Below are 25,127 nucleotides of genomic sequence, written 5' to 3' on the forward strand. Positions count from 1 at the left end.
AAAGATGCTTGGCGTGGACTGGGTCGGAGACAGTAAGCTGAGAGAACAGCACAGGAGAGGACCTGGACAAAGGGGACATGAAAAAGTGATGGTGTGGTTGGGTTGGGGGTTGGGAGAACAGCAAGGGATGAACAGGAGATGTGGGTAGTGGCCAGATGACCTAGGCCTTGTAGACCCCGTTAAGGATTTAGGTTTTTAGAGTTGAGCAATGAGAAGCTTTGGAAATGGGTTAAGCAGAGGGATGGTAGCATCAGAGTTACTTCTGTAGAAGATGACCTGGGCTGCTGTGCGGTGGGCAGATTGTAAGGGAGCAGAAGTAGATGCAAAGAGACCCCTGCGTCTATTCCAGTGGCCCAGAGAAGTTGCTGGTAGAATTGGAGAGAGGCGGACAGATTCAAGATGGATTTAAGAAGTAAACATGGAGATTGGATTAAGGCTAGTGGAAGAGGGAATGTCAAGGATGACTTGTAGGTTTCCAGCTTTTGTCACTGGACGGTGGAGTGCCAGCCACTGAGAGGAAGATGTAGTTTGGAGAGAGAAACATCGTGCGCTTCGTTCTGGGCATTTTGAGTTTGAGGGGCCTTTGGGATCTTCCACTTCTGCATTTCCAGCTGCCTCCTGGATGTCTGTACTTGATTCTCAGTCAAACCCAGGGTGTTTATTTTTATTAGTTTTCACTTTATTTTATTATTTTTTTCTATTTTTTAAAACATCTTTATTGGAGTATAATTGCTTTACCATGGTGTGTTAGTTTCTGCTTTATAACAAAGTGAATCAGCTATACATATACATACATCCTCATATCTCCTCCCTCTTGCGTCTCCCTCCCTCCCTCCCTCCCTATCCCACCCCTCTAGGTGGTCACAAAGCACCGAGCAGATCTCCCTGTGCTATGCGGCTGCTTCCCACTAGCTATCTACCTTACGTTTGGTAGTGTATATATGTCCGTGCCGCTCTCGCGCTTTGTCACAGTTTACCCTTCCCCCTCCCCATGTCCTCAAGTCCCTTCTCTAGTAGATCTGTGTCTTTATTCCCATCCTGCCCCTACGTTCTTCATGACCTTTTTTTTTTTTTAGATTCCAAACCCAGGATGTTTAGACACTCAAACCCAGTGTGTCTAAAATTCATAATGTTAACCTTTCTCCAGAACCCCCTCCTGTGCCCTTCATGTGTCTTGGTGGGACCACAATTGTCCCAGACACTTGGGCCTGCCTCTGTGATTCTTCCCCACGGCTCACCTCCTTCTTTTGCTTTCCACCTCGGACACTCTCCACTTTCAGACCCTCACGGTGATCCTGTCACTTGCACTGAAACATTAGCTTCCAGGACTGCAGGGAATGGGTGGACCCTCCCTGTGCTGGTGCGGAGTGCTCGGCGCTGCTGGACGCATCTGCATACAGCCACCTTATGGCGTTGCAGACCTCTGCCCAAGACACATTTCCCAGATCCCAGTCACCCTGAGCCAAGCCCTGGGCTACTCCCCAGGGGATTCCCTTGCCACCTGATCTTAAACCTGGCCCATCTGGTTTTGCTTTTGTTTTTTTAAATAAAATTCCCATGCTTTCCCACACGTGTAGCCACTGTCACTGTACCTGTTTTTGGAAGGCCAGTCTCCAGCTGCTGTTATTCCACAGCAGAACCATCGTGTGACCCCATCAGTTAGAAATCGTCCTGCCCTCTCTGACCTCCTGTTCCACTTCATCTGGATTTTTTTAAGTGGCTCTTGGCACTTACAACCTAGCATTGTGGCTGTTTGCGTACATGTGTCTCATTTCCCAGACTGGGCCTTGAGCTCTGTGAGGGCAGCACCTACATCTTAATTCTCCCCGTGGTCCCTAGCATCCAGTAGTTTCTGTTACTCAGTATGCACTCGAGAGAGAAGGCAAAGGATTGCATCTTCTAAGCTGTTACATTTACTTCTCAGCTATTTTAGATACGTACAGGTACAGAGGAATAGATTTTGAGTTAGCATGGACCTTTGGGAATCCTTAAATATTTAATGATACTTAGATAGTGATGACTCAGGTTTCTAGAGAGTAAAGCTAATTTTCCTATTCCTGGATCTTCCAGTTGGGCTTGCTGGGTTATCTGATCTTGAACCTGTCATTCGGGGAGAACGTGGCAGGTTAGCCTCATTAGACTGTGGGTGCCTTTGGTCAGGAGCTGGCTGGTTCTCCTCAGTGTCCCATTTTCTGGTTTGTGTTGGGTCAGGGTAATCAGAGCTATAGGAATTTTCTTGCTGCAGGAACAAAGAACAGGAAGGTCTCACTCACTTCTAATCCTTCTGCTTTTTAAATTTGCATTCTTGCTTCCATCTTGATATTAGGATATCAGACTTTTATTTATTGTCTACTCTATGTATTTTTAGGTACAAGTTTGATATTTAGGGGTACAGTTGAATAGACACTCGTAAATTTCAATATAATCTAAGCATAGTAACAGACTGCTTGATAGTATTTTTTTATTATTATTATTTTTTAAATTTATTTTTGGCTACATTGGGTCTTTGTTGCTGCGCGTGGGCTTTCTCTAGCTGTGGCGAGCGGGGGCTACTCTTCGTTGCAGTACGCGGGCTTCTTATTGTGGTGGCTTCTCTTGTTGCAGAGCACGGGCTCTAGGCGTGCAGGCTTCAGTAGTTGCGGCATGCGGGCTCAGCAGTTGTGGCTCACGGGCTCTAGAGCACAGGCTTAGTAATTGTGGTGCACGGGCTTAGTTGCTCCGCGGCATGTGGGATCCTCCCGGACCAGGGCTCGAACCCATGTCCCCTGCATTGGCAGGCGGATTCTTAACCACTGTGCCACCAGGGAAGCCTGATAGTATTTTTTTTAATATCTTTTTTTTTTTAATTTTGTCTGCACTGGGTCTTCACTGTGGCCTGTGGGCTTCCGTAGTTGTGGCGCGCGGGCTCTAGAGTGCGCAAACTCAGTAGTTGCAGCACGCAGGCTTAGTTGCTCTGCAGCATGTGGGATCTTACCCAGGGATCGAACCAGGGGTCAAACCTGCATCTCCTGCGTTGGAAGGTGGATTCTTAACCATTGGACCACCAGGGAAGTCCCTTGATAGTATATTTTTAATAACTAGATTATATTGAGAAGTAAATACATTATAATATGCAGCTACATATGTACATGGTTACTGAGTAGTGTCTTTAATCTCTATGCATTTGGAATTCGGTCATGGAGTGAGGGGTCTCACCGCATGGCGCCAGCTAAAAGATGCCTCCTTATAGGTACAAACAGAAAGCCCTGTAACTACTTGCTACAGCATACTGATCCACTATATTTGCAGAGCACAGTTATGTCTTTCACATACTAAGATATTCTTTGCTCTAATAATAATAATAACTTGCATTGTTATCTAGCTACCATATACCGGGCACCATGCCAGTTACTTTAAGTCCATTATCTCTAATCATGCCTATTTTACAGGTAAACGTGGCTGAGAGATACAGTAACTTGCCAAAGTCATCCAGTTAATAAATGTCAGAACTCAGATTGGAAGCAATTTTGTCCAACTTTAGAGTCTGTGCTCTTTTCTCTACACCACGATAGCCATACTCTCACACTTTTTAAACTTTATTTTGAAGTAATTATGTACTCTCAAGAACTTGGAAAAATAGTCCAGAGAGTTCCTGGGTACCCATCACCCCACTTCTCCAATAACTGCACTGCTTTATCAAAACCAGGACATTGAATGGCACAGTATAGTTAACTGAGACTCTGTACTTGACTTTCACCGGTTTTTGCATGCACTCATTTTGGGCGTGTTTTTGCGTACAGTTCAGTGACATCTGATGCCATGTGTAAATTCATGTCACCACCACCAACAGTCAAAGTATGCGACTCTTCTGTTGCTACAGAACTCCCTTTGTAGCCTTTGTGCTCCCTTTATAGCCACGCCCTCCTTCCGTTCAGCCCCAGCAGCCACTTCTGTGTGTTCTCCAGCTCTAAAACTTTGTCATTTCAAGAATGATATAAATGGAACCATACAGCACCTTTTGAGATTGGCTTTATCCACTCTGCATGATGCCCTTAAGATTCTTCCGGATCGTTGCGTGTATCCATAGTTCATTCATTTTTGTGGCTGACAGTATCCCATGGCATGGATACACCACAGTCTTATACTTTTTTAATTTCTAGAACACCCATGAGCTATATTTATATTTTGTGAAGAGATGCTTAGTTTGTTGTATTGTGTTTTAAAGAGAAGCATTTAAAGTAAAAGAAGAAATTAACTTTATTATTTGTATTCCCCCCAGAGGACATCTTTTAAAGAACAAAAACTCAACAAGCAGCTTTTAAAGTATTTGTTAGTGGGCTTCCCTGGTGGCACAGTGGTTGAGAGTCCACCTGCCAATGCGGGGGACACAGGTTCGTGCCCCGATCCGAGAAGATCCCACATGCCGCGGAGCCTGCGCATCCGGAGCCTGTGCTCCGCAACGGGAGAGGCCACAACAGTGAGAGGCCCGCATACCGCAAAAAAATAAAAATAATAAAAAAAAATAAAGTATTTGTTAGCAAAGTCATCTAACAGAGCATTAAAGAAGATACTGGCTTAAAACATTTGTGTAGCCCTTTCTGTCTCTGTCCATATGAATATATATTTTACATTATTGTAGTCACAGTGTATTTTGTATGCTGCTTTTTTGCACTTAAACTTATTTTTCCATGTACCATAATTATTTTAGTAGCTGCATGCTTATTCCATCAAGTTGACTGACTAATTTTCTTCACCCCAGTGACCACCACTGACTCTATCGAGCATCTTCACGCATGTAGCTTTTCCTCCTGTTGCTCCACAGCTGTAAGATAAGGTCTTAGGAGTGCAATTGTGGAGTCAAAGGGTAGGACCATTTTTATGGCTCTGTTGTTGTGTGTTCCCAGACCTTGGCTTGAATCTCAACCCTTCCCTGTAGTTACTAAGCCAGTTACCGAAGCTTTTGAAAGCTTTGGTTGCAACATCAGGAAATGGGAATACTTCACCTGTGTCCAGAATGGTTGTGAGGACGATACACGCATTGGCCTTTTGTGGTACCCGGCACAGATGATGTATTCCGAACACAGCAGCTGCTGTTATCTTGGTGGGACGATCTCGGTACGACTTTACTGACGTTATTCCGTCCTTCGTGCCAACAGCCCTCTGGACCCCTTGAGTCCAGCGTTGGGTAAGGAGCTATGGAAAAGCATTGTATGCCCTCAGGCCCTTCCTTTGGGAAGAGCACCCATGCCTAAGATAGGCACCGCTTCCCGATGTTTGGCTTCCAGTGGGGGAATACGGATGTGGAAGTTCACGACAATGAGACTTGAAGCAGGTGGTGTAACACCAGTCCGAACCGAGTGCTGCAGAACTGCAGAGGAGGGAGTGGTCAACTCTGATCTAATGGGAAGCGGGGCGTCGTTGGAGAATGTTGGTAGTTGGGAAAGTCAGATCATCCTAGGCAAAGGGAACAGCGTGCACAGAGCCCCTAGGCCTGAGTGTAGACAAAACGTTTGGAGAATGGTGAAGGCATCTACTTAGTTGGAGCGGAGAACGTTGTGGGACAGCAGCCCACAGAGACAGGTTGGGAGCAACGTCCCGGGGCCCTCGAGTTGTGTACCTAGGAGTTCAGGCTTTATTCTGCAGGCAGTGCAGAATGGCACACATTTGGGGATGGATTTTGGTTGCATAACTGACTATTTTCACGCTTGCTTTTTCATGTGTGATCGCTATCATGCTTTTATTCATAAAAGGTGGTAAAAGGGCCAAGGTAAAAATGCCCTGAAAGCACATGGGTTTTTTTTTTTTAAATATGTTTTTGATGTTTTAATTGTACTGACAGAAATACTGACTTGTGTCTTTTTGTCCATTACAGGATTCTGCTCTAATACTTGATGTTCCTCTGGGTGTGATCTCAAGAATTGAAAAAATGGGAGGCGCCACAAGTAGAGGAGAGAATTCCTATGGGCTAGATATTACTTGTAAAGTAAGAGATTCAGTACTTTCTTACGGGAAAATAGGCACGTTAGCGTTGAATGACAAGTAAAAAGTGAATGTGGGTTTAAAAGAAAAGTCAAAGACCCTTGTTTATCTGAGGCCCTGGTGTGGTTCTCCCTTCATGATCAAGCGCTCCAGAGCCTCCTGGGGAAAGAGTTCCTATGAAAGGGACCTGCTGTCGTCCTTAAGTGTGAGAACCCGAGCCAGTCAATTGGTTTGCTTGACTGACTAGGAAGAAAACTTCATAAATCACGTTTCACACTTTTTTGTTTTTGCACAAGTCTGCTCCTGGTGTTCCTTCGTGTGATGTGTTTCCAGCCAGACACCTTCACATCGTAACAGGAAGGAGAAATACAGGAGGTTTTTCCCTCTGTGAAGAGTCTGTGTTCTTACCTCTCACAGCCCCTCCCACTTTTGCTTAGATGGTGGCCTCCTGTTATGTTTCGGCATGGGGAACAGCAGAGATGTAGCGATAGTAACGTTCAGTCAGTTATAATAGTAACTGTTTATTGAACATCTCTGTCGGTCCAAAGAGGTACTAGGGGCTTTGCATTAAATCCTCAGGGCAGTCCTCTGAGATGGACAGTGGTGTCCCCATTGTATAGATGGGGAGCCTGAGGCTAAGAAGAGTTCGGTAACTTAGCTAAGATTACCCAACAGATGGCAAAGTTGGAATCCAAATCCGGTGAGATAATCATTTTGCAAACGACGGAATAAACCTTCTTGCAAGAAAACTTCCTTCTCAGGTATTCTGTATCGGAAGACTACAGTGCCCGGTCCTAGAAAGAGCTAGAAGGGGTTTGGAGGTCATCTGTCCCAGTGGTTCCCGCAGCTAAATATGCATGAAGGGAACCTGGGAAGCCCTCTTTGGGTTGACAAAGGTAAAGCTCTGGGTTCTACCCCAAATCCCCAGATCATCTCTGAAGGCTGGGTCCCAGAGGCTGGGGCTGTTTCATGTATCTGACCCTCAATCTAGTGCAGGGGTCAGCAGACTTTTCCTGTCAAGGGCCAGAAAGCAAATATTTTAGGCTTTGTGGGCCAGCAGGATCTCTGTCATATGTTCTTCTTTGCGTTTTGTTTTTTCTCAACCCTTTTAAAATATAAAAAGCAATTTTGGCTTGAAGACCACACCAAGACTGACCTGGGCTGAAACTTGCTGACCCCTGGCCAATCCAAGTCCTTCATTCTGTGGATGGGAAATGAGGCATTTGCTCAACGGGCTTCCTTGCCTGTGGGTCCCCGAGGAGCTGATGCAGGAGTCAGAATCCCAGCCCAAGTCTCCTTTTCCTGGTCGTGTGCACTGTGATTTCTTAAAACCAATCTCCTGTCCTTTTGTTTGGATTATGAAGATAATACCTTTTTGTCTCCAGTTTGTACAAGGTCAAGACTAGTACACTCTATTAGAAAGCAAAGGATTTTGTCACGATGAGACTTGAACTGAAATTCTCCCTCACTCCCCACCTTGGCTTGTTTTTGTTGTTTTTGGTTGAATCCAAGCTCCCTTAATGCCTTATCTATAATCCCAGCTACTGTCTACCCTTTTGGGCCTAGAAATGTGGGGATTTACTTTTAAGGAAGGTTTTTGCATTTTGCATAAAAAACTCCATGGGAGGAGAGTGTTATATTACAGTACTCCAGGGAAAATGAGGTTTTGATGATTTCAAAGTGACTTGCATTCTAAGCAAGTTGAAAAAAAATCCTATTTGTTGCCTTATCAATGGGAAAAACTTGTATTTAAATGTTAACCCCCCCAAATTAATAAGACAAAGCACACTCTTACCCTTTGACTGTTTACTCTAAGAACAAAGGTCTTGGGAACAACTCGGCAGGCATAATTCTCAAATGTTAAGAATGTATGTTTCTTGGAATTAGTGTCAAGCCCAAAGACAATGGCCTAGAACAGTGTTGTAGCACAACCTTTTAACTCAGTTATCTCCCTGGAAACACGGATGTTGAGCGTTGAATTCCGTTTTCTCAGGAACAGACCTGAAGGTGACAGAAAGAGAATCTGCTGCAGTGGGGCAGAGACTTGCCTCCTGTCTCCCGTAGGTCCCCTTTCACCTGCAGGCAGTAACCACAGTACAACGGTGCCGCTTCACCGAAACAAGAACGTAGAACCCCTACAAATTTGGCTCCACCCGGTCCGTACGTGGGGATTTCTGCTTGCCAGTGGCAACTTGCACGTGATGGATAGAAGTCGCAGTGGTTGTCATCTAGCAGCCGAGGAGAAGGTAGCTCCGAATATGTGAATTCTTACCTGCCAGGCCCCATGCCATCCCCTGCTGACAACTCAGAGCTTAAAAAAAAATAAATAAATAAAAGCAGAGCCGAACCATCCCACCAGGGCTGTTGCAACAGGGGTGTGTTTACTCGTTTGTCATCACGAGGCTTGGCTCAGCGCCGAGTGCCCCAATTGCTAAACACCAGAGGTCTGACTGCGAGATTCTTCTACCAAGAGGCTCTTTCCCAGGTGTCCTTCCCTGATGGCTCAGGCTCTAGGAGACCAGGTGCAACTTACCCCTCAGTATATGCTCGTATTTCTGTTACAGATTTGGTGATCTGCCACCTGTGAGCCATTTGCCTTTTCCACTTCATTTTTCTTGTTGGCAAGACAAGGTAGTGATTCTTCCTGTCCTTTAATTCCATCTGAATCAGATGGCCACACGAAGTCGCTTGAATCACTTGTACGTCGGCACATCGAAAGTCGTGGTTTGAATCACTGATGGACCAGAATAAATATTTATCTAGAAATGGTCTAGTTTCTGGTTGAGTGGTTAAGAGCATGATGTTACAGAGTTATCATCGGAACCAAGGCTGGTCAGAAGAAAATCCTTCATACGTCTGTGAGCCTTGGGGATACTCAGCTAGCCGGTGCTATACTTGGGGTTCGTTGCAAACCCCTTGAAAGCACGTCATCTGATTGAAATGATTATTTTTCCTTCTACTTGCCTAGTGCTTTGCATCATGAGACAACAACTGGTATCCCCGTGTTCTTGGAATATGTCGTGAATCAGTTTTTGGATGTTATTGAGTTACGTGCTTTTAAAAAAGAAAGCATGGGATCCTGGAGCTGGCGAGGCCCAGTAGTTGCCATCTGTATACAGGGAGATCGGTTTTGGGTCATTGATGAGCGGTCTGAGAGCCTGTTGCCGTACACTCCCTTCACTCCCCTTTGCATTTTGGGATGTGTGTGGCACGGCCTTTGCTGCTCCTGCATGTTGAAGACTTAGGAAGCTTCAAGAACGCTGTTGACATAACAAATGAAAAAGCACTTGGAAAACTATGAAGATGGTGACATCCGAGAGGGCAGGGGCTGGATCTGTCTCACTCCTGAGGTGTCGAAAGTGCAATGCAGAAGGTAACAGCCATCACTCAGCCACAGCACCATGAGTGATTTAAGAGCCAACCTCAAAACCCGCCAGCTTCGAAAAGAAGTTCGAATGTTATATCTTTTGCTGTGTAGTACAAATTGATATTTAAGGGAGCTTATTTTATTTGAATTTGGTTTAAAAGAAGGTTTTCCTGCTTATTAAAGAGATATGTGTTGGAAACTATCCTTAAAATCTGGTTTTGAGCATTAATTCTTAGTTCCTAGAATCATAGTCACTCCTACTATGGGGCACCTTAATGTGCTCTTTATAGAAGTCTGTGAAAGTAAAATTGTTTAGTAAAAAATGTATTACATTACTTGTATTAGAGCTTAAAATGCCAGTCATTTCCTAATTTTTAAAAGGGAGACTTTAAAGTTAAAAGCATGAGGGGAGAGGGAGAGAGCTTCTGTATTTTAATGACATGTTTGACAATTTTGAAATGATATTTTGTGGCAGATACACATTTGAAAAGTCCTAAGAATAAAATACTGTTTTATAATTAAAATACCTCGGAAAACCAGTCAGAGTAGACAGGCACAGACATGATGCGCAAGGCAAGGTTTGATTTTTCTTTTTATCCAGTGAACTTTAGCTCTGTCTACTCTTTAACACGAGTTGTCTTGTCTTTACAATCATGACTCTGATGGAAATATTTTCAGGTGTTCTTAAACCGGATGTTTCAAAATATTGTACAAAACAGAGTAATTTTCTTAGTAGTCTAGATTTATTGCCCATTCAGGTAAGTGGATCTTCTACCTGAATAGAAGGTTTTTGCTAACAAATGTGACTCGATTTGCAGACTGAACTGGTGCATTTCTCCTCTGCCCCCAGGACATGAGAAACCTGAGGTTCGCGCTGAAACAGGAGGGCCACAGCAGAAGAGATATGTTTGAGATCCTCACGAGATATGCCTTCCCCCTGGCCCACAGTCTGGTAAATTCCAGGGCTCTCCTCGGTGGCATCAGAGGGTTTCTGGGTGTCCCCTCCTTCCTCTCTGTGCTGCGCTCCCCAGTGTGATGTGTGTACGGGGCTGTTCATTACAGAAGGTTGACCCGTTCCCTGAGGGAGCGGGCCTCTGCTCTGCCAGTCTTCGTGGGGTGGCTCAGCCCAGGTGACTCCTGCCAGCCCCGAGCCTGCCCTCCACCTGGGCCAGCCCTCTTCCAAAGGCAGAAGGTGGCGAGGTGACCACGAGCATGTCAGTGTAGCCCTGTGACGTCACATCCCAGAGCTCGTCGCCCCTACTTGAGAACCAAGAGTGAGCCTAAGTGCCATTTAAGCCCATGTGCTTCTCAAATGCAGATTCGTGGCTTAGGTGCTGCAGGCCATCACTGGACAGGGGAGGTTTCTCTATTTACTTTTAAGGAACGGCACTTTAAATGTCATTTGATAGCGTTTGCTATAGATTTGGCAGGACACACTTATTATGCATTTAATTACTTACAACCTATGACTTAGTCCGTAGCAAGTTTTGGGCTGTGTATCCTAGAGCTGTTCCTTCCTATTTAGTAGACTGAGTAGTCTCACTTTGTTCTACCACGGGACCGAAATAAAGCTTTCCACGTGCCTTGCTCTTCAAACCATCTTCCTTCATATTCTGCCTTGATCTTGCCTTCTTTTTTTCTGTCCTCTTACCCCCTCCTTCTCCTCTGCTTGACTTTGTTGTTTTTCTTTTTGAAATGTAAATTTCAAAAGATTTATTGATTTTATTTTTGATAGTGTTCTTAGCATTTTCCCCAAATGGTTGTTTTAAAATTTTATTGAAGTATAGTTGGTTCATAGTGCTGTGTTAATTTCTGCTGTACAACGAAGTGACTCAACTATGCATATATATATATATATATATATATATATATATATATATAAATTCTTTTTCGTATTCTTTTCCATTATGGTTTATCACAGGATTCTCTGCTTGACTTTAAACAAATGTGGAAGCAGACGTCTGCTAAGGGGAGAGCAGGGGAATAATTCTTTAAAGATAATTCTTTAAATAAATAAATAAATAAATAAATAAACGTATGCCTTTATTTTAAGTATGGAGTAAATATGCCTCCAGCTAGACTGAAGGTGATGAAAGAGATCATTAAATAGAAGAGCTGCTTTGTAATGGAGCTCTTCTTCCTATGCCCGTCTTTTATCTATCTATCTATTTATCTATCTATATTCATTTATTTATTTTCGGGCAATGAAGGCTTAAATTTTTTTCTAGCAAGACAAGGCTTCTCTCTTCCCAAATTTCATCAGCAGTTGGTTCCGTCAAAGGAAATTCATGGTTGATGGAAAGGACAATTATACAAAGATTGTGGTGGTCTAGAAGGATCTGGAGTACTCGTCATGAGTCATGTGTTGATTGTAGATTCAAATGTGATGCTTCCAGGAAATGCACTGATACCATAGAGTTGAATACATTCTTAGCCTTTTCTCAGTTTTTGATTAAATATGTGATTTAAAAGATATTTCAATATTAAAAATTTTAAACTATTAGGATAAAAAGAGTTTAATGGGAACCCATCCTCGGAATTCCTGTGAAAGTGAGAATGTACATCTAATCCACGAAAATTCAATGAGGGAATGGGTTATGTCTTGGGTTTTGCATATCTGGCTTTAAGTGATCAGAGATTTAAGGATGGTTCACATAGCAGGGTTTGTTTATTTATTTATTTATTTTTGGCTGCATTGGGTCTTCGTTGCTGCTCACGGGCTTTCTCTAGTGGCGAGCGGGGGCTACTCTTCGTGGCAGTGCACGGGCTTTTCATTGCGGTGGCTACTCTTGTTGTGGAGCACGGGCTCTAGGCGTGTAGGCTTCAGTAGTTGTGGCATGTGGGCTTCAGTAGTTGTGGCTCGCGGGCTCTAGAGCACAGGCTCAGTAGTTGTGGCACACGGGCTTAGGTACTCCGCGGCATGTGGGATCCTCCCGGACCAGGGCTCGAACCCGTGCCCCCTGCATTGGCAGGCAGATTCTTAACCACTGCGCCACCAGCGAAGCCCCACGTAGCAGGTTTCTTCAAACCTCCTGCGAGCTGAGGCCCCAGTCCGTCTCCTACACAATCTTGCTCCATCAGTCATCCCCTTTCTCTGGTATCTTCTATCTCCTTGAGAGTTTACTCCCCTAAAAAGAGGTCAAGTGTCGGACCAGCTTTCCTCTAACCTACTGTCCCATCTCTCACTTCAACCCAAACTTCTGGAAAGAATATTCTAGGCTGTCCACATCTCCAGTTCACTCATTCCTCCAGCCCATTCTAGTATCCGGTTTTATCACAAGTACCTTCTTGGAACTCAGACCTCTTACTGGCCAAATTTAGTGACTCACTTCAATCTTCATTCGGTTTGATCTCCCCTCAGCGTTCAATAATTTTGACCACCCTCTTGCAAGTCTTGGTTTCTGTGTTTCTGTACCATCTTGACTGTTCCTTCGCAGTCTCCACTGCCTCTGTCTTTTCCTTAAAGGTAGACATCTTGATGGTGGTTCCCTGTCAGCCCTCTTGTCATGTTACTCACTTTGCCTTGATGATTTCATTTAATCCATAGCTTAAGCTGTCATTGCTGTATGGGTGATTTCTAAATCCAGCCCTGACATTGGCCTTGAGTGAATCTTCATGAGCCTCTCAAACAGCTTCCTCTGGAAGCCTGTGAGAATCATAGGCTCAGCATCTCCCTGACCTCTTTGCAGTCACCAGGCCTGCTCTTCAGCCTACATCTCCCTCAATGTGGATGATCCTCAGTTGCTCAGATTCGAGAACTTGAAGTCAATTCCCCACCCCAATCAGGCATAAAATTTATTTATTTTATTGAAATAGTTGATTTACAATGTTATATTAGTTTCAGGTGTACAACATAGTGATTCAGTATTTTTACAGATTATACTCTATTTAAAGTTATTTTTCTACAATATTGGTTATATTCCCTGTGCTGTACATTACAACCTTGTGTCTTATGTACGAAGTCAACTTTCTCATTCCCCTGCCTTACTTCTCCTATAGCCGCATCAGTTCCAAATCCCGTAGGTTTCGCTTATTAGTAACTCTCAGATATTTCTTCCCATTTCTTCCTGTGCTTCCCAACTCACTTCCCTTCATTCAGTTTCCTTCCCTTCCAACTTATCCTACACAATGCTGTTGTCTTTTTTTTTTTTTTTTAGGTATGATCATGTCACTCTATGTCCCACTCTCCACACACAAAAAATTCTCAGTGACTTCCCATGGAGTCTCAGTGACTCCAACTACACAGGACCACCCTGTGCTTCTCTGGTATACATAGAACTTTCTCAACTCAGGGAAACTTTGGTTTTCCTGTGCCCTTTACCTGTGGTCCCCTCATCTCTTTAGAGCCTATCGTCCGCCATCTTGCTCAGTCCTAGGTCCTTTCCCAGGCCATGTGTGTTCCCTGGTGGGAGTTCCTCTTACCTCTCAACCTGTTAGACTCTGCAGGTCCTTCTACTAGAGCACTTTTCCCCCTCAGTCTGCCTTACGTCATAATTATGTAGTAATTACCCATCCCCCTCCTATACTGTAAGCTCATCAAGGCGGGGATCAGGCTTTCTCTCTCTAGCCTCAGCATAATGACTGCTGCATGGCAGTTGTTATAATGATGGCTTTTTTATTGGACACAGGTTTAGTAGAAAGTGAAGGAAAAGTCCATTCCATGGAAACAGATGGGCTGGATTTCTGGATATTGTGGAGCTAGTGCCAGAGCATAGGATTCTGGGTGGCTGTCATTGGAGTGGTCCACAGAGGGGTTGATTTCTCAAGTCTGTGGTGCTTTGCCTTATTTTTCGTGTCTGTGCTAGGAATCCCTACTTTTTTCTTTAGGAAGACAGTAAAGTGAAAAACTGGAGAGAAAAATGGGAACTGAATTGCTTATACAAATTTTTGGAAAATTACATTCTCGAAGTTTTAACCAGTAAAAGTCATCTTAAAAAAAAAAAAAACTAGTCACCAAAACAATACAAGATACAGATAAAAACAGATCAGCTATTGACGTGGCCCTTGGAATATTAGCCCCTGCTATTCAGTGTGTGCAGCTATTTCATCAGTTAGGTTCATTTCAGAGTAGTGTGTTGTTGGGTGGTGTTGGGGACATGAAGGCAGTTGAGAAGTCGTAGCAGGATGAGTGATACCTGCTCCCATTTGGGGATGTGACAGAAGTGAGATGACAGATGTGTATGGTTCCGATATAGGGCGGTTGATATTCAGTGCTGTAAGAGAAAGGCCGAGGAAGCCTTCTGGGGATTCCCAGGGGGAAGGGCACAGGTCCAGCCTAGATTGGAAAAGCTTGCGTGGAATCGATAGTCATTTGTGTTGGGCCTTGGAGGGATGGTCATCGTTGCCAGTGGGCAAGGATTCCTGGTGGAGGAGGTGGCATTTCAGGCAGAGACAAGACCCTGACCCTCAGCATAAGGGAGGGAAAGCTGGAAGTGTTGAGAGCTTACGAGGGTCGCCAGGGATGTTTGGCTGGAGTGTGGCAGGGAGGAGGAAAGCTGGGCGCATCTGGTGGACGGCCCTGCCGGAGTCAGGCGCTTGTACCCTGGGAAGTAGCAGAGAACTTACTGAAGGTTTCGAAGGAAGTGATGGGACTGAATACAACGTCACGAAGAACAGATAGGAGAGGAGAGCTCAGGAAGCTGGGAGGGGAGTCAGAGGGAGGGCCAGGCGAGACGGTGGTGATGCGGCCGGAGACCACACGCTTGGGCAGTAGTTTGATCCCGGAGAACAGGGAGAAGGCTGAATCATCCTTCCTTCTGAGGTCTGCGGCCCGAGTGGTGACAGAGCAGGGAAGTGAGAAAAGGATTTCGTTTGGGGAAGCAGGTGGAAGAGGGGGTGAGGAGGGAGGAATGGGGAGCTCTGTTTCGTTTGCGGGGCAGTTGGCATCTTCTGACAGAACTTACAGCAGCAATTGCGGGCCTGTCCCTCAGAAGAGAGTCCAGAGGTGTAGATCTAGAATCGTGGTTCTCAATCTGTTCGGAGTCGTGGATTCCTTTGGTGATACGGCGTAAATTAGGGTGTCTCATCCCCTGAAAGATGCGCTATGTACAAAACTTGACATGAGATTTTAGGGGACTCGCAGCCCCTTGGAAGCTCACCTGTTGGTCCCAGGTGAGGAACCCTGGTGTGTAACAGAGGAGCCAGCAAGGTGAATGAGGGTGGTTAGAGAGGTGACGGGAGAGCCTGCAGGGTGGGGTCTGCAGAGGCCGAAGGCAGACAGAGGTCTGAGAAGGTAGTGATGGGTGTGTGAGTCTGCGGGGACAGAGACGAGGCTCAGGAAGAGTCCTTTACATTCGATGACTACGAGTTCCTTGGGGCCTGGACGCGCTAGCTGTGGACTGCTTGAAGCTGGGACCTTCTTTCCTCATGTTGTTCCCCAGTGCCGAGTTCAGTGCCTGGCATACACTTATCGAACTTTTTTGAAGCACAGAGGATGGTCTGGGTAGAGGGGACCAGAGCCAGTTGGTAGAGGTTTAAAGAGAGAGGGTGGTGTTTCAAAACAAAAATGGTGGTAGCGGCCAGGTTGAGGGAAGATGTGTTTCCCTGAGAATCCGAAAAAGGTGAATGAAGATTTGTGGGCAAGAGAGAGAAGGGTTCCTTTCCTGAGCGGGATCCTGGGGAAGGCAGAGGGGGATGGGATTAAGGCCAGTTTGTAGGGCAGTTTGGGAAAGGAGAAGGGACAATTATTCCTCTGAGACAGGAGGGGAAGAAAAGTTTCCAAACTGCCACTTTGGGGAATGCGAGAGTGTGCCAGAAAGGGACTTCCTGGAAGTGTATTCTAAGCCTGATTGCATTCAACAATACAGAGGGCCCCTGCTTGAAAAAGATCACTTTGTGAATATTATTGAAATTGTTAGAGCAGCTGCAGATTATCTCAGTGATTGTTATTGGCATTGGAAGCCAGAAGTAAACTTGCTGTTGCCTCCTGAAATGGTGTCTGGAGGCCAAGAGAGCTGGGTTCTAAATCCAGCCATGGGGTGAGCGGTGTGTGAGTGAGCTTTTTTCTTTCACACCAGCCCCAGCTCTCTTGCCTCCTTCCCCATTAGTATTTTCACCAATCAGTGTGTTCAGTTGGAGACTTAAACTTTGAATTGAACTTGAATTAAACTTAGCCACACAACAGTGGACCCCAAACCATTACCTTGATTGTTTCTATATTATGTCAATCCATTAAGACTTGAAAATTATTTAGATTACATTTTCTATTTCCACCAAAGCATTTATTTTCTTGTTTTATTTTTGCTTTGCTTTTCAAACAGTAGAAATCGTATGCCATTTTCTCAACTGCATTGTAACTCAATACCAATTCTAAGTAAATGCTACATTTTTATGATAAGAAATATGGCAATGCCTCTGATATGATGGTAATTTTTTTTAAAAGCAGGAACAAAAAGTGTGTACATATGAACAGAGCCTGATAGCACTACAGAAAAATAAAGAGTTTAATTGTTGGAGTGGTATGTTCAATGCCAAAGCTCCTCTTTCATTGATTTCCTTTACTGTTTGCTCAGTTTTTACTCAGATGGGATAGTCAGAGATAATTCAAATTTTAGATGGGAGTTTTTTTTTTAAACTCTGAATCCCATTGTATTATTGAGTCATGAAATCAGTTGACTAGGTTGTAACCAGCATTTTTTAATGAAATAGAAAACATTAAGAGCATAACACATAATATAGATAAGTATGGTTTCATGAAAGATTTCTTTCGGTTATCCGTGTGTGTGTGTGTGTGTGTGTGTGTGTGTGTGTGTGTCTGGGTCATGGTGTGATGAACAGTCTTTTAGATAATGGTAGAATATGGAGAATAAAATGCATTTTAAGTTAATTTAGGCACCAATACAGTCACTTAAATCTATCTTTACAGCTATAGGCCTGCGTGGATTTTCTTGACTTTTGTTTAAGTGAAGGGCTTGAGTGTATGACTGAACTCATGGCCTGTAGACACACATAAGGGAAACGTAGTGCTTGAAGAGATGGAGCCGGAGACCTGGCTGCCAGGCTCCCGGCGGCCCAGACCCTGCTCGGCGACTTTGAAAATCATGTAATATTTCTGTGCTTCAGCATTCTCATTTGTAATGGGGATAATAACACTCTCTGCTTCACAGGGGTTTTGTGAGGATTAAACGGAAAGCGCTCACAAAAGTGCGTGGCACGCAGTAAGTGCCCAATAAATGTCAGCGCTTCTGTTCTTAGTGCCCCATTTTTCCCAGCAGGTGCAGAGAGTAAGGATGATTACCACAACCCAGTCTTCCCAAGAATGTGAGTAAAGTAATTGTGATCATATATGGGACACTTTGAGCCCTTTAAAAGAAAGATGCTCTACAGATATTAGGTCAGTATCCTTATTAACAAACCATTGCCTGTACGTTGTAAAGGATTAGTCGAAAGTCTTCAGTTTCAGAGCATTAAACCCAGAAAGCATCTTAAGTAGAAATGGGAAATATGGGCAGCGATGCTATGCAGTACACAGAATTCTTCAGAAATTGTTTTCTTTTCTTTCCACCGGTGACTCTGCGCGGGGTAATGTGGCTCTCTCGGGATCCACCCCTTCAGCATTGCAGTGCTTCCTACTTTCTGTTATTCTGTGAGCTAATCGGCAGTCATAGAGTTCCTAAGTTTTCTGGTATTTGTTTGTTTTGATAAATTTGAGCATCTTATGGGCGGTGGAGATGGGCACAGGAGAGAAGACCCGCTGGCTCTAATCTCGAGAGAAGCCACGGGCTCGCAAGGCCTTTCTGTGGCGACCAGCGAGCAGGGCCCTTCCCTTTTTCCTGGGCTTCACTGAACCCCGTCACGCCCTGCCGTGTGGCATAAGCAGTGCCGTTTCCCCTTGTGCCCTCTCTGGCTCTACTCCCATGGCGCTTGCCTACAAAAATAATTCCATAAAGGTTACTACACTGGGCTATGGGGCTGTGCATCCTTTTTGACCATTTAAATGAGGCGTATAAATGACCCTACGAAGAGAAAATGAAGAGCATAGGGTACTTTTTCCTGTGCCTTCGTTTTTCAGTTCAGAAGGCGGGGACATTTTTATAAATTGCTTTGAGATTGTAAACCAGGCTGAAATGGAGCAGGCTCTTACCTTCTAGGCTGATTACAGAATTAATAGCTAAAAGCAAAAAGCTCATTTTCAGCTGGGAATTGAACGAGAAGCCACACTTCTCTGCCTGGATGCGGCCTGAGACTGAAGTGTGGCTTTGTTCTCCGTTTCCTTTTTTTTTCTTGAATAAACAGTAAACTTGGCTAATTGAGGGTCTAATCATGCTTTTAAATCTCCTCCCTTCGTGCCTCCTCCAAGGCTTGGCCCCCGGTTCTCTTTGTGTGGCTCTCTCTCCGCTGCCCTCTCCCCCCGGCCTCGGGATGTGTCCGACCGTCCTCCCTGCACCCGTCTCCAGGGACCGTGGTCCCGGCTGGACCACCCCCCACGCTGCCTTCCATGCCCACGAGCACAGCGCTCATGGCCCGCCCGCACATCCTACCTTATTGCCCCACTGCCCACCCTGCTACTTGGGAGGACTTGACCTCTTCCACTGCACCACCATTCAAAGGTTTTTTAAAAATATTGAGTAGCTGCAAGAGAATGTTTATAAAATGCCCATCAAATGTCCAGAGTCAGGATCTTCGGGGCATCCCTTTGTCTCGGGGCTGCTATGTCTTCTACTTCCTTTACCCCCTCTCTCTTCAGCCGGGCCTGGCCTGCTGCTGTCTTATCTGCTGGCTCGTGGGGCCTACGTTCTTGGGCTATTTTGTGATGATTTTGCCTGTGGACTCATTCCTCGGACCTTTGTCTATGTATGGGAAGACTCCGAGGCTGGGATTGAAGGCAGTTTTACGTTTTCTTCTGCCAGGCGTCTGGGGGGCACTCCCAACCTGGGCCAGTCACAGGTTAACTTGTCTGCTTGATGTTTTTCGGACCATCCAAGCTTTATGAGTTTTGGCTGCCCTGTGCTACAGGCTCCGTTACTCAGCGCAGATCGTCTAGACAGGTAAGTTCCCTCGGAGTCTCAGGTGCTTGTTTCCTGTTCGTCCTCACCCTGAGGGCGCAGTGTTATTGAAGGAAGTTTCCAGTTTGACATCCATCTTGGCATCTTGGGGCAGGCCCGGGGTGTTACGTCCTCTGTCCTAGAGCCCAAGAGGCCACGAAAACCGGTCCTGCCCTGGGGGGAAGCCGGCGTGTCCCTCTTGCTCTCTGCATTCTGTTCGCAGTTTGGCTTGGCTTCTGAGTATTTCTTCTTCCCTAGTTGACTCATAAATGCATTTTTTAAAAGGGTTTCTTTTTTCTCCAGCAGTTTTAGATGTTGTCAGCAGAAGTCTCAATTAGAGCAACTAGACCATCATAGTGCCGGACACCTACCTGTCCTGTTGCTTCTGAGGTCTTGATCTCCTTGTCTTCCTTTTCTTTTCTAGTTCCTCGGCTTCCTTCTGTCATCTAAATATGGGTTTTCTAGAGAAGTCCATCCTTCCCCTCCTCCTTGCTCCGTGCCATCCCCTCAGCTGTATTTCTCTCTCTCACTTTGACCAGCATTGCCTTCTCAGCTTCATGTTTCCCGTTAGCTGCTCCATAACTTCAACTGATGCCTAAACCTTTGTTTAAAATGAATCTCTCATCTTTCCCTCAAGCCCCCTTTGAGCTCCCAGTTTCTCTAGTGCTGTCACTTCTTTCTCCACCTCTTCCTCCTCCTCCAAAATCAAGGTCATTGTGAGATTTTCCTTTTCCATAACATTTACTGAATCCAGGGGATTCTTCCTCCCCAGCCCAACTTAGTTCAGGTTTCCATCTCTTCTTTTCTAAACTGTGGGGATGGTGCTTTTGCTGGTTTTCCTATTTCTGTTCTGTTTCCGATCCAACCCACTTCTACACGTGCCTCCTGTCAGGTCGCTGTCCCTGGGATGCAGCTCAGCTTATCTCATCCCTTCGCCTCCGAAACTTCAGCCATTCCTCCCTCCCTGTCAGTGTAAACGCAAACCTCTGTCTCCTCCACTGTGGGGCTGCATCTCTCCGTGGTCTCCTGGTTTTCTACCTGTCTATGCTCTGGCTGCCAGACCGAGGTGTTTGCTGATGGCCACGTGTTTTCTGAGTTTGGCTCTCATTTGTGACTTTTTTGCCATCGTCGTCATTACCCTGTCCAAAGTTGTCTTACCCTTTCAGGGGAGCTACATGCCATCACCACTCCTCCAGGCCCATCTGTCCAGAAGTAACCCTGGCATCCCCTGGCGCCCCCTGGCGCTTTATCTGTACCTCTCATGGCACTTACCGTTCTCCTCTTTACGTGATCAGTAGTTGCGCTCTCCTCATGTCTCTCCTTCAGAGGATTTCTAACTCCTTAAAGACAGTGGTGGTGTCTTATCTTTTTCTCTACTTAATACCTTGTTCGTAAGTGGGCCCTCAGTAAATGTTTGTTAAGTGAATCTACTAATGGCAGTAGAGTGAATGAATAGGAGCTAGCAGCAACCAAGTGACCAATAAGAATATTCTGCTGTTTAGAAGCTAGGGCATTTATGCAGCAAGCATTTACTGGGTTGGCCACAAAGTTCATCCGTTTTTTTTCCAAAAAGGCTTTCCATCTTACAGAAAAAGCTGGATGAACTTTTTGGCCAACCCAATACTTTAAACTTTTCAAAAATGGCTAATGTATGCCCATGATTGAAAAGTCAGGAAGGATAAAAGGACTAAATGTTTGTGTCCCCCCAAAAATCATGTGCTGAAGCTCTAACCCTCAGTGCGATGGTATTTGGAGGTGGGGCCTTTGGGAGGTGATTAGCTTTAGATGCGGTCATGGGGGTGGGGCCCCACGATGGGATTAGTGCCCTTAAAAGAAGAGGAAGGCACCAGAACTCGCACTCTCCACCACGTGAGGTACAGCACAAAGGCCATCTAGGAAGCGGACCTCACCAGAACCAGACCATGCTGGCTCCCTGACCTCAGACTTCTCAGCCTCCAGAACTGTGAGAAATAGTTTATTGTTCTAAGCCACACAGTCTGTGGTATCTTGTTATATTGTAGTAGGCCCAACTAACCACAACAGTAAAAATAGTAAAAATAACTCCCTCCCAGCACCCTTCAGCCATGCCATTCCCCTCCTCACAGACAACTAGTGATATTTAGGCATATGCAGGCAAGTTGTTATTTATATTCCTTCCTCCTTGGACCCTAATGGAGCATGCTACATATGCCCTTCCATACCTTGCTTTTTAAATTCACCACGTGGGCTTCTGCACTCTGTTAATGACTGCACAATATTCTGTTGACTGTATCATACTTTATTTAATCCTCTGTTGATGGATATTGACATCATTTCCAATCATTTTCTATTATACAAACTACTGCAATGGATAACCTAGCATAAACATCATTTTGTACGTGTTCACGTATGTTGTACGATAAATTCTTAGAAGTGGAATTACTGATATTGCCAAGTTCCCCTTTACGGAAGAGGTACTGGCTTTCACTCCCACATGCAGTGTGTCAGAGTGCCTGTTTCCAGACATCCTCTCCAACTGTCTTAGTTTCCTATAGCTGCTGTAACAAATTATCACAAACGTAGTGACTTCTAAAAACACGAGTCTGTCATCTTACAGTTCTGGAGTTCAGAAATCCAAAATGGGTCTCACGGGCTAAAATCAAGGTCTCAGCGTGGCTGTGTTCCTTCTGGAGGCTCTTGATTTTAGCCCATGAGACCCATTTTTCAGCTTTTAGAAGCCACCGTGTTCCTTGGCTCATGGCCTCTCCCTCCGTCTTCAGAGCCTATCTTAATGTCAGTCGATTAGAAATCTTAATTCCACCTGCAACCTAATTCCTCTTTGCTGTGTAGGATAACATAACAGGTACCAGGGATTAGGACATGGACGTCTTTGGGGGACCGTTATTCTGCCTACCACACCAATCCAGTATACCTTCTAACTGTTTGATCTTTGCTAATCTAATAGGTGAAAATGTAGATTCCTAGTTTTATTTTGTATTTATCCTATTTGAGTGAAATTGAGTATCTTTTGGTTTGAGCTATTTGTATTTCTGTTTCTTCATTCTCTTTGGCTTCTGCCCATTTTCTTTTGGGATTTTGGTCTTTTTTGTTGTTGTTAGTTGTAGGAACTCTTTATGAATTGTAAATATTTTTCCCATTTATCTTTTGACTTTTCTTATGGTGGCTTTTGCTGTGGAGAATTTTAAAAATACTTATTTGGTAGAATTTATCGATTTTGTGTGTGTGTGTGTGTGTGTGTGTGTGTGTGTGTGTGTGAGAGAGAGAGAGAGAGAGAGAGAGAGAGAGAGATGGGGGTCCCTAAGCCCACTCCCAAGTTCAGATTCCTTAGGAGAATTCACAGGACTCAACATATAGTCATACTCACAAGTATGATTTAATACAGCAAAGGGATACAGAGCAAAAGCAGCAAAAGGAAAAGGTGCGTGGGGCGATGTTGGGGGGAAACCTGGACACACTTAAATCCTACAGTAGCAAGTTGTGACAACCCATGGGAAGTGTTGCCAACCAGGGGGCTGGTCACGTAGACACCCTCTGCCTAGCACATACCAAACTTTCAGAGTCCCAGAAGGAAGGCAGGGGTTCGACTTAAAGCACGTTGTTGGTATAAACATTTTAGGTGCCGTAAACTTAAACTCTTATCAGTTAAGGAGTGGTGGGCACTCTCCCAAAATCCAGGTTCCCCGTTGCCAGCCAGGGGCCAGCCATGCCACAGGCCTCTGTAAGGACAGCAGTCTCAGACCTGCTAGGTTAACCCTTTTCTGCACACTTCTCTTTTATAGCTTCTGGGTTTTACATCCCGGGTAGGAAGGTCTTCCCCAGTCAGAGTTATAAAAAAATTATCCCATGTTCCTCTAATACTTTAATTTCCTTTTAAACGTGTAAATGTTTGAGCAATTTGGAATTTATCCGGGGTTGCCTTGTAAGATGGGGATCCAACTCTTTCTCCCCCTTTTACTGCAACATCATTTGAAGACCAATCCACTGGTTTGAAATACCACCTTTATCACACACCAAATTCCTCTCTGTATTTGGTTTTATTTCTGAATGTTTTATTTCACGCATCAATCACTCTTCATGCACCAGTAACAGTCTTGTGACTATCAAGGCTTTGTAAGATGTAATGTCTGGTAGGGCAAGCCCCTTTTTGTTCCTTCTCTTTTTCATTCCTTTCATCCCTAGTCTTGGTCAGCAGACATTTAGACGATGCCTACATTACAGCCGCGCGCTGGAGCTGGAGCTGATACCCACTCCCTGTCCCCAGAGGGAGCACAGTTTTCCTGGGTGATGTGGACGAACAAATGCATACAATACAGATACAGATACACAGGGTGTCAGGAGAGGGGAAAGTCAGTGGGTTGGTGTCGAGGAGGGCTTCCTAGAGGGGGCCAATCCTGAAAGGTGAGCGTGCTGGGACAGTATGTGCAGCTGTCCAGGGGCTGGACACAGGCTGACCCCCACACGCTGATTAGAGTCCGGGAGTTGGTGTCCGTGTGAGGGTGGCAGAGCCTAATGTGCCCCACCAAGAAGTTTCATTTTTTATTTGAAGGTGAGGGGAGCCGTTAAAGGGGTTTAGGCAGGAAAGTCGCATGATTAGATTTCTGTTTCAAAAAGATTCCTTGGGCTGCAGCATGCGGAGTAGATAGAGAGGGGCAGTAGTCCATTTCTGGGGGTGTTTGCTAGTTGCCTTGGTGTATGATCGTGAGTCCCTGAAATGGGGCAATGGACAGGGACAGGAGAGAATGGATTTGAGAATGTTCCTAGAAGATAAGATCAGTAGAATTTGTTGATTGACTGGTTATAGTTACGAGGGGGGATGGGACGATAAAGAGGGAAGAACCAAGCCTGGATAAACAGGTCGATGGTGGGACCAGTGGTCAAGATGGGGAACATAGGAGGGGAGTGAGGCAGAGAGGGCAAGTTCCATTTTGGCTGTGCTGAGTTGCAGGTGTCTGTGGGACAACCAAGTATGGCTATTTGGGGGGCTGGTGGCTACGAAGACCTGGAGCTCTGGCCTGGGGAGAGGTTTATTTGGGAGACCAGCTGTGATCATCGGCATTTTCATCGATGCGACTAAAATTGCCGGGAGAGAGAATTACAGTGAGAATCGGGGTGCAGTGGATGAACCCTGAGAAATGTCAGCCTTAAATGATTATGACTGTGGCCAAGTAGTAAAGAATGTCCTTTTTCTAAAATGCTTTCAAATGACATTTCAAATGTCCTTTTGTAGTCCTTTCCTGAAAAAATGAATATGTACATTTATATATGAAGGTAAGGGTGACTCAAGAATATTAAAGCCATTTTCTCCAGGGAAAGTGGTAGAAATAGGACAAGCAAGTTGCTTTTTGACCTATGAGCCTTTTGTCAGATTTTTGGATGAAATTACTTTTGATGCAGTTGTATGAATTAACTATGTCAAGTCGTGTGAAAAGAGGCTGAAATCCCTATCTAGCATGAAGCTGTTACTTACAATTATGAACTCTGCCAAGTTTCAGCACCTCCTATGGTTCTTCCTTAAAATTTTGGACTTTTTCTCCTAACCTGAGTGAAAGAATTATTTTTCTTAGACGAAGGGGTCTTATTTCTTAAGTGTAATCTAAAAGATGAAAATGAGATAATTTTACATAGCTGCTTCCTTCAGTGGTAGATGGAAGCTTTGAAAAAGGCGAATTTCAGGAATCAAATTAGAAAAAAATGCTCACTTAGATTCCTGTTCAAACATTCCAAAATTCTATCAGGAAAGAGTTAGTGACCAGTTTCCTGAATTTTTAAGGCTAGGTCTTCAGAGATGTAGTAAATCGTGTCCACTGATGACCATGCCT

The 25,127-nt window shown here is 44.8% G+C and overlaps 1 protein-coding gene across 5 annotated transcripts in view; it reads left to right on the forward strand.

The window, feature by feature from the left end:
- Nucleotides 1-25,127, forward strand: part of MTM1 (myotubularin 1) — a 97,481-nt gene that overhangs the window by 36,223 nt on the left and 36,131 nt on the right. For all 5 annotated transcript variants that reach the window (XM_079910039.1, XM_079910035.1, XM_079910037.1 and 2 more), the window contains 2 exons: nucleotides 5,852-5,962; nucleotides 10,176-10,277. In XM_079910039.1, the coding sequence (XP_079766165.1) occupies nucleotides 5,852-5,962; nucleotides 10,176-10,277 (213 nt within the window). The remainder of the gene's footprint in view (nucleotides 1-5,851; nucleotides 5,963-10,175; nucleotides 10,278-25,127) is intronic.

Source organism: Stenella coeruleoalba, assembly GCF_951394435.1.
Source record: "Stenella coeruleoalba genome assembly, chromosome: X".
Taxonomy (NCBI): Eukaryota; Metazoa; Chordata; class Mammalia; order Artiodactyla; family Delphinidae; genus Stenella; species Stenella coeruleoalba.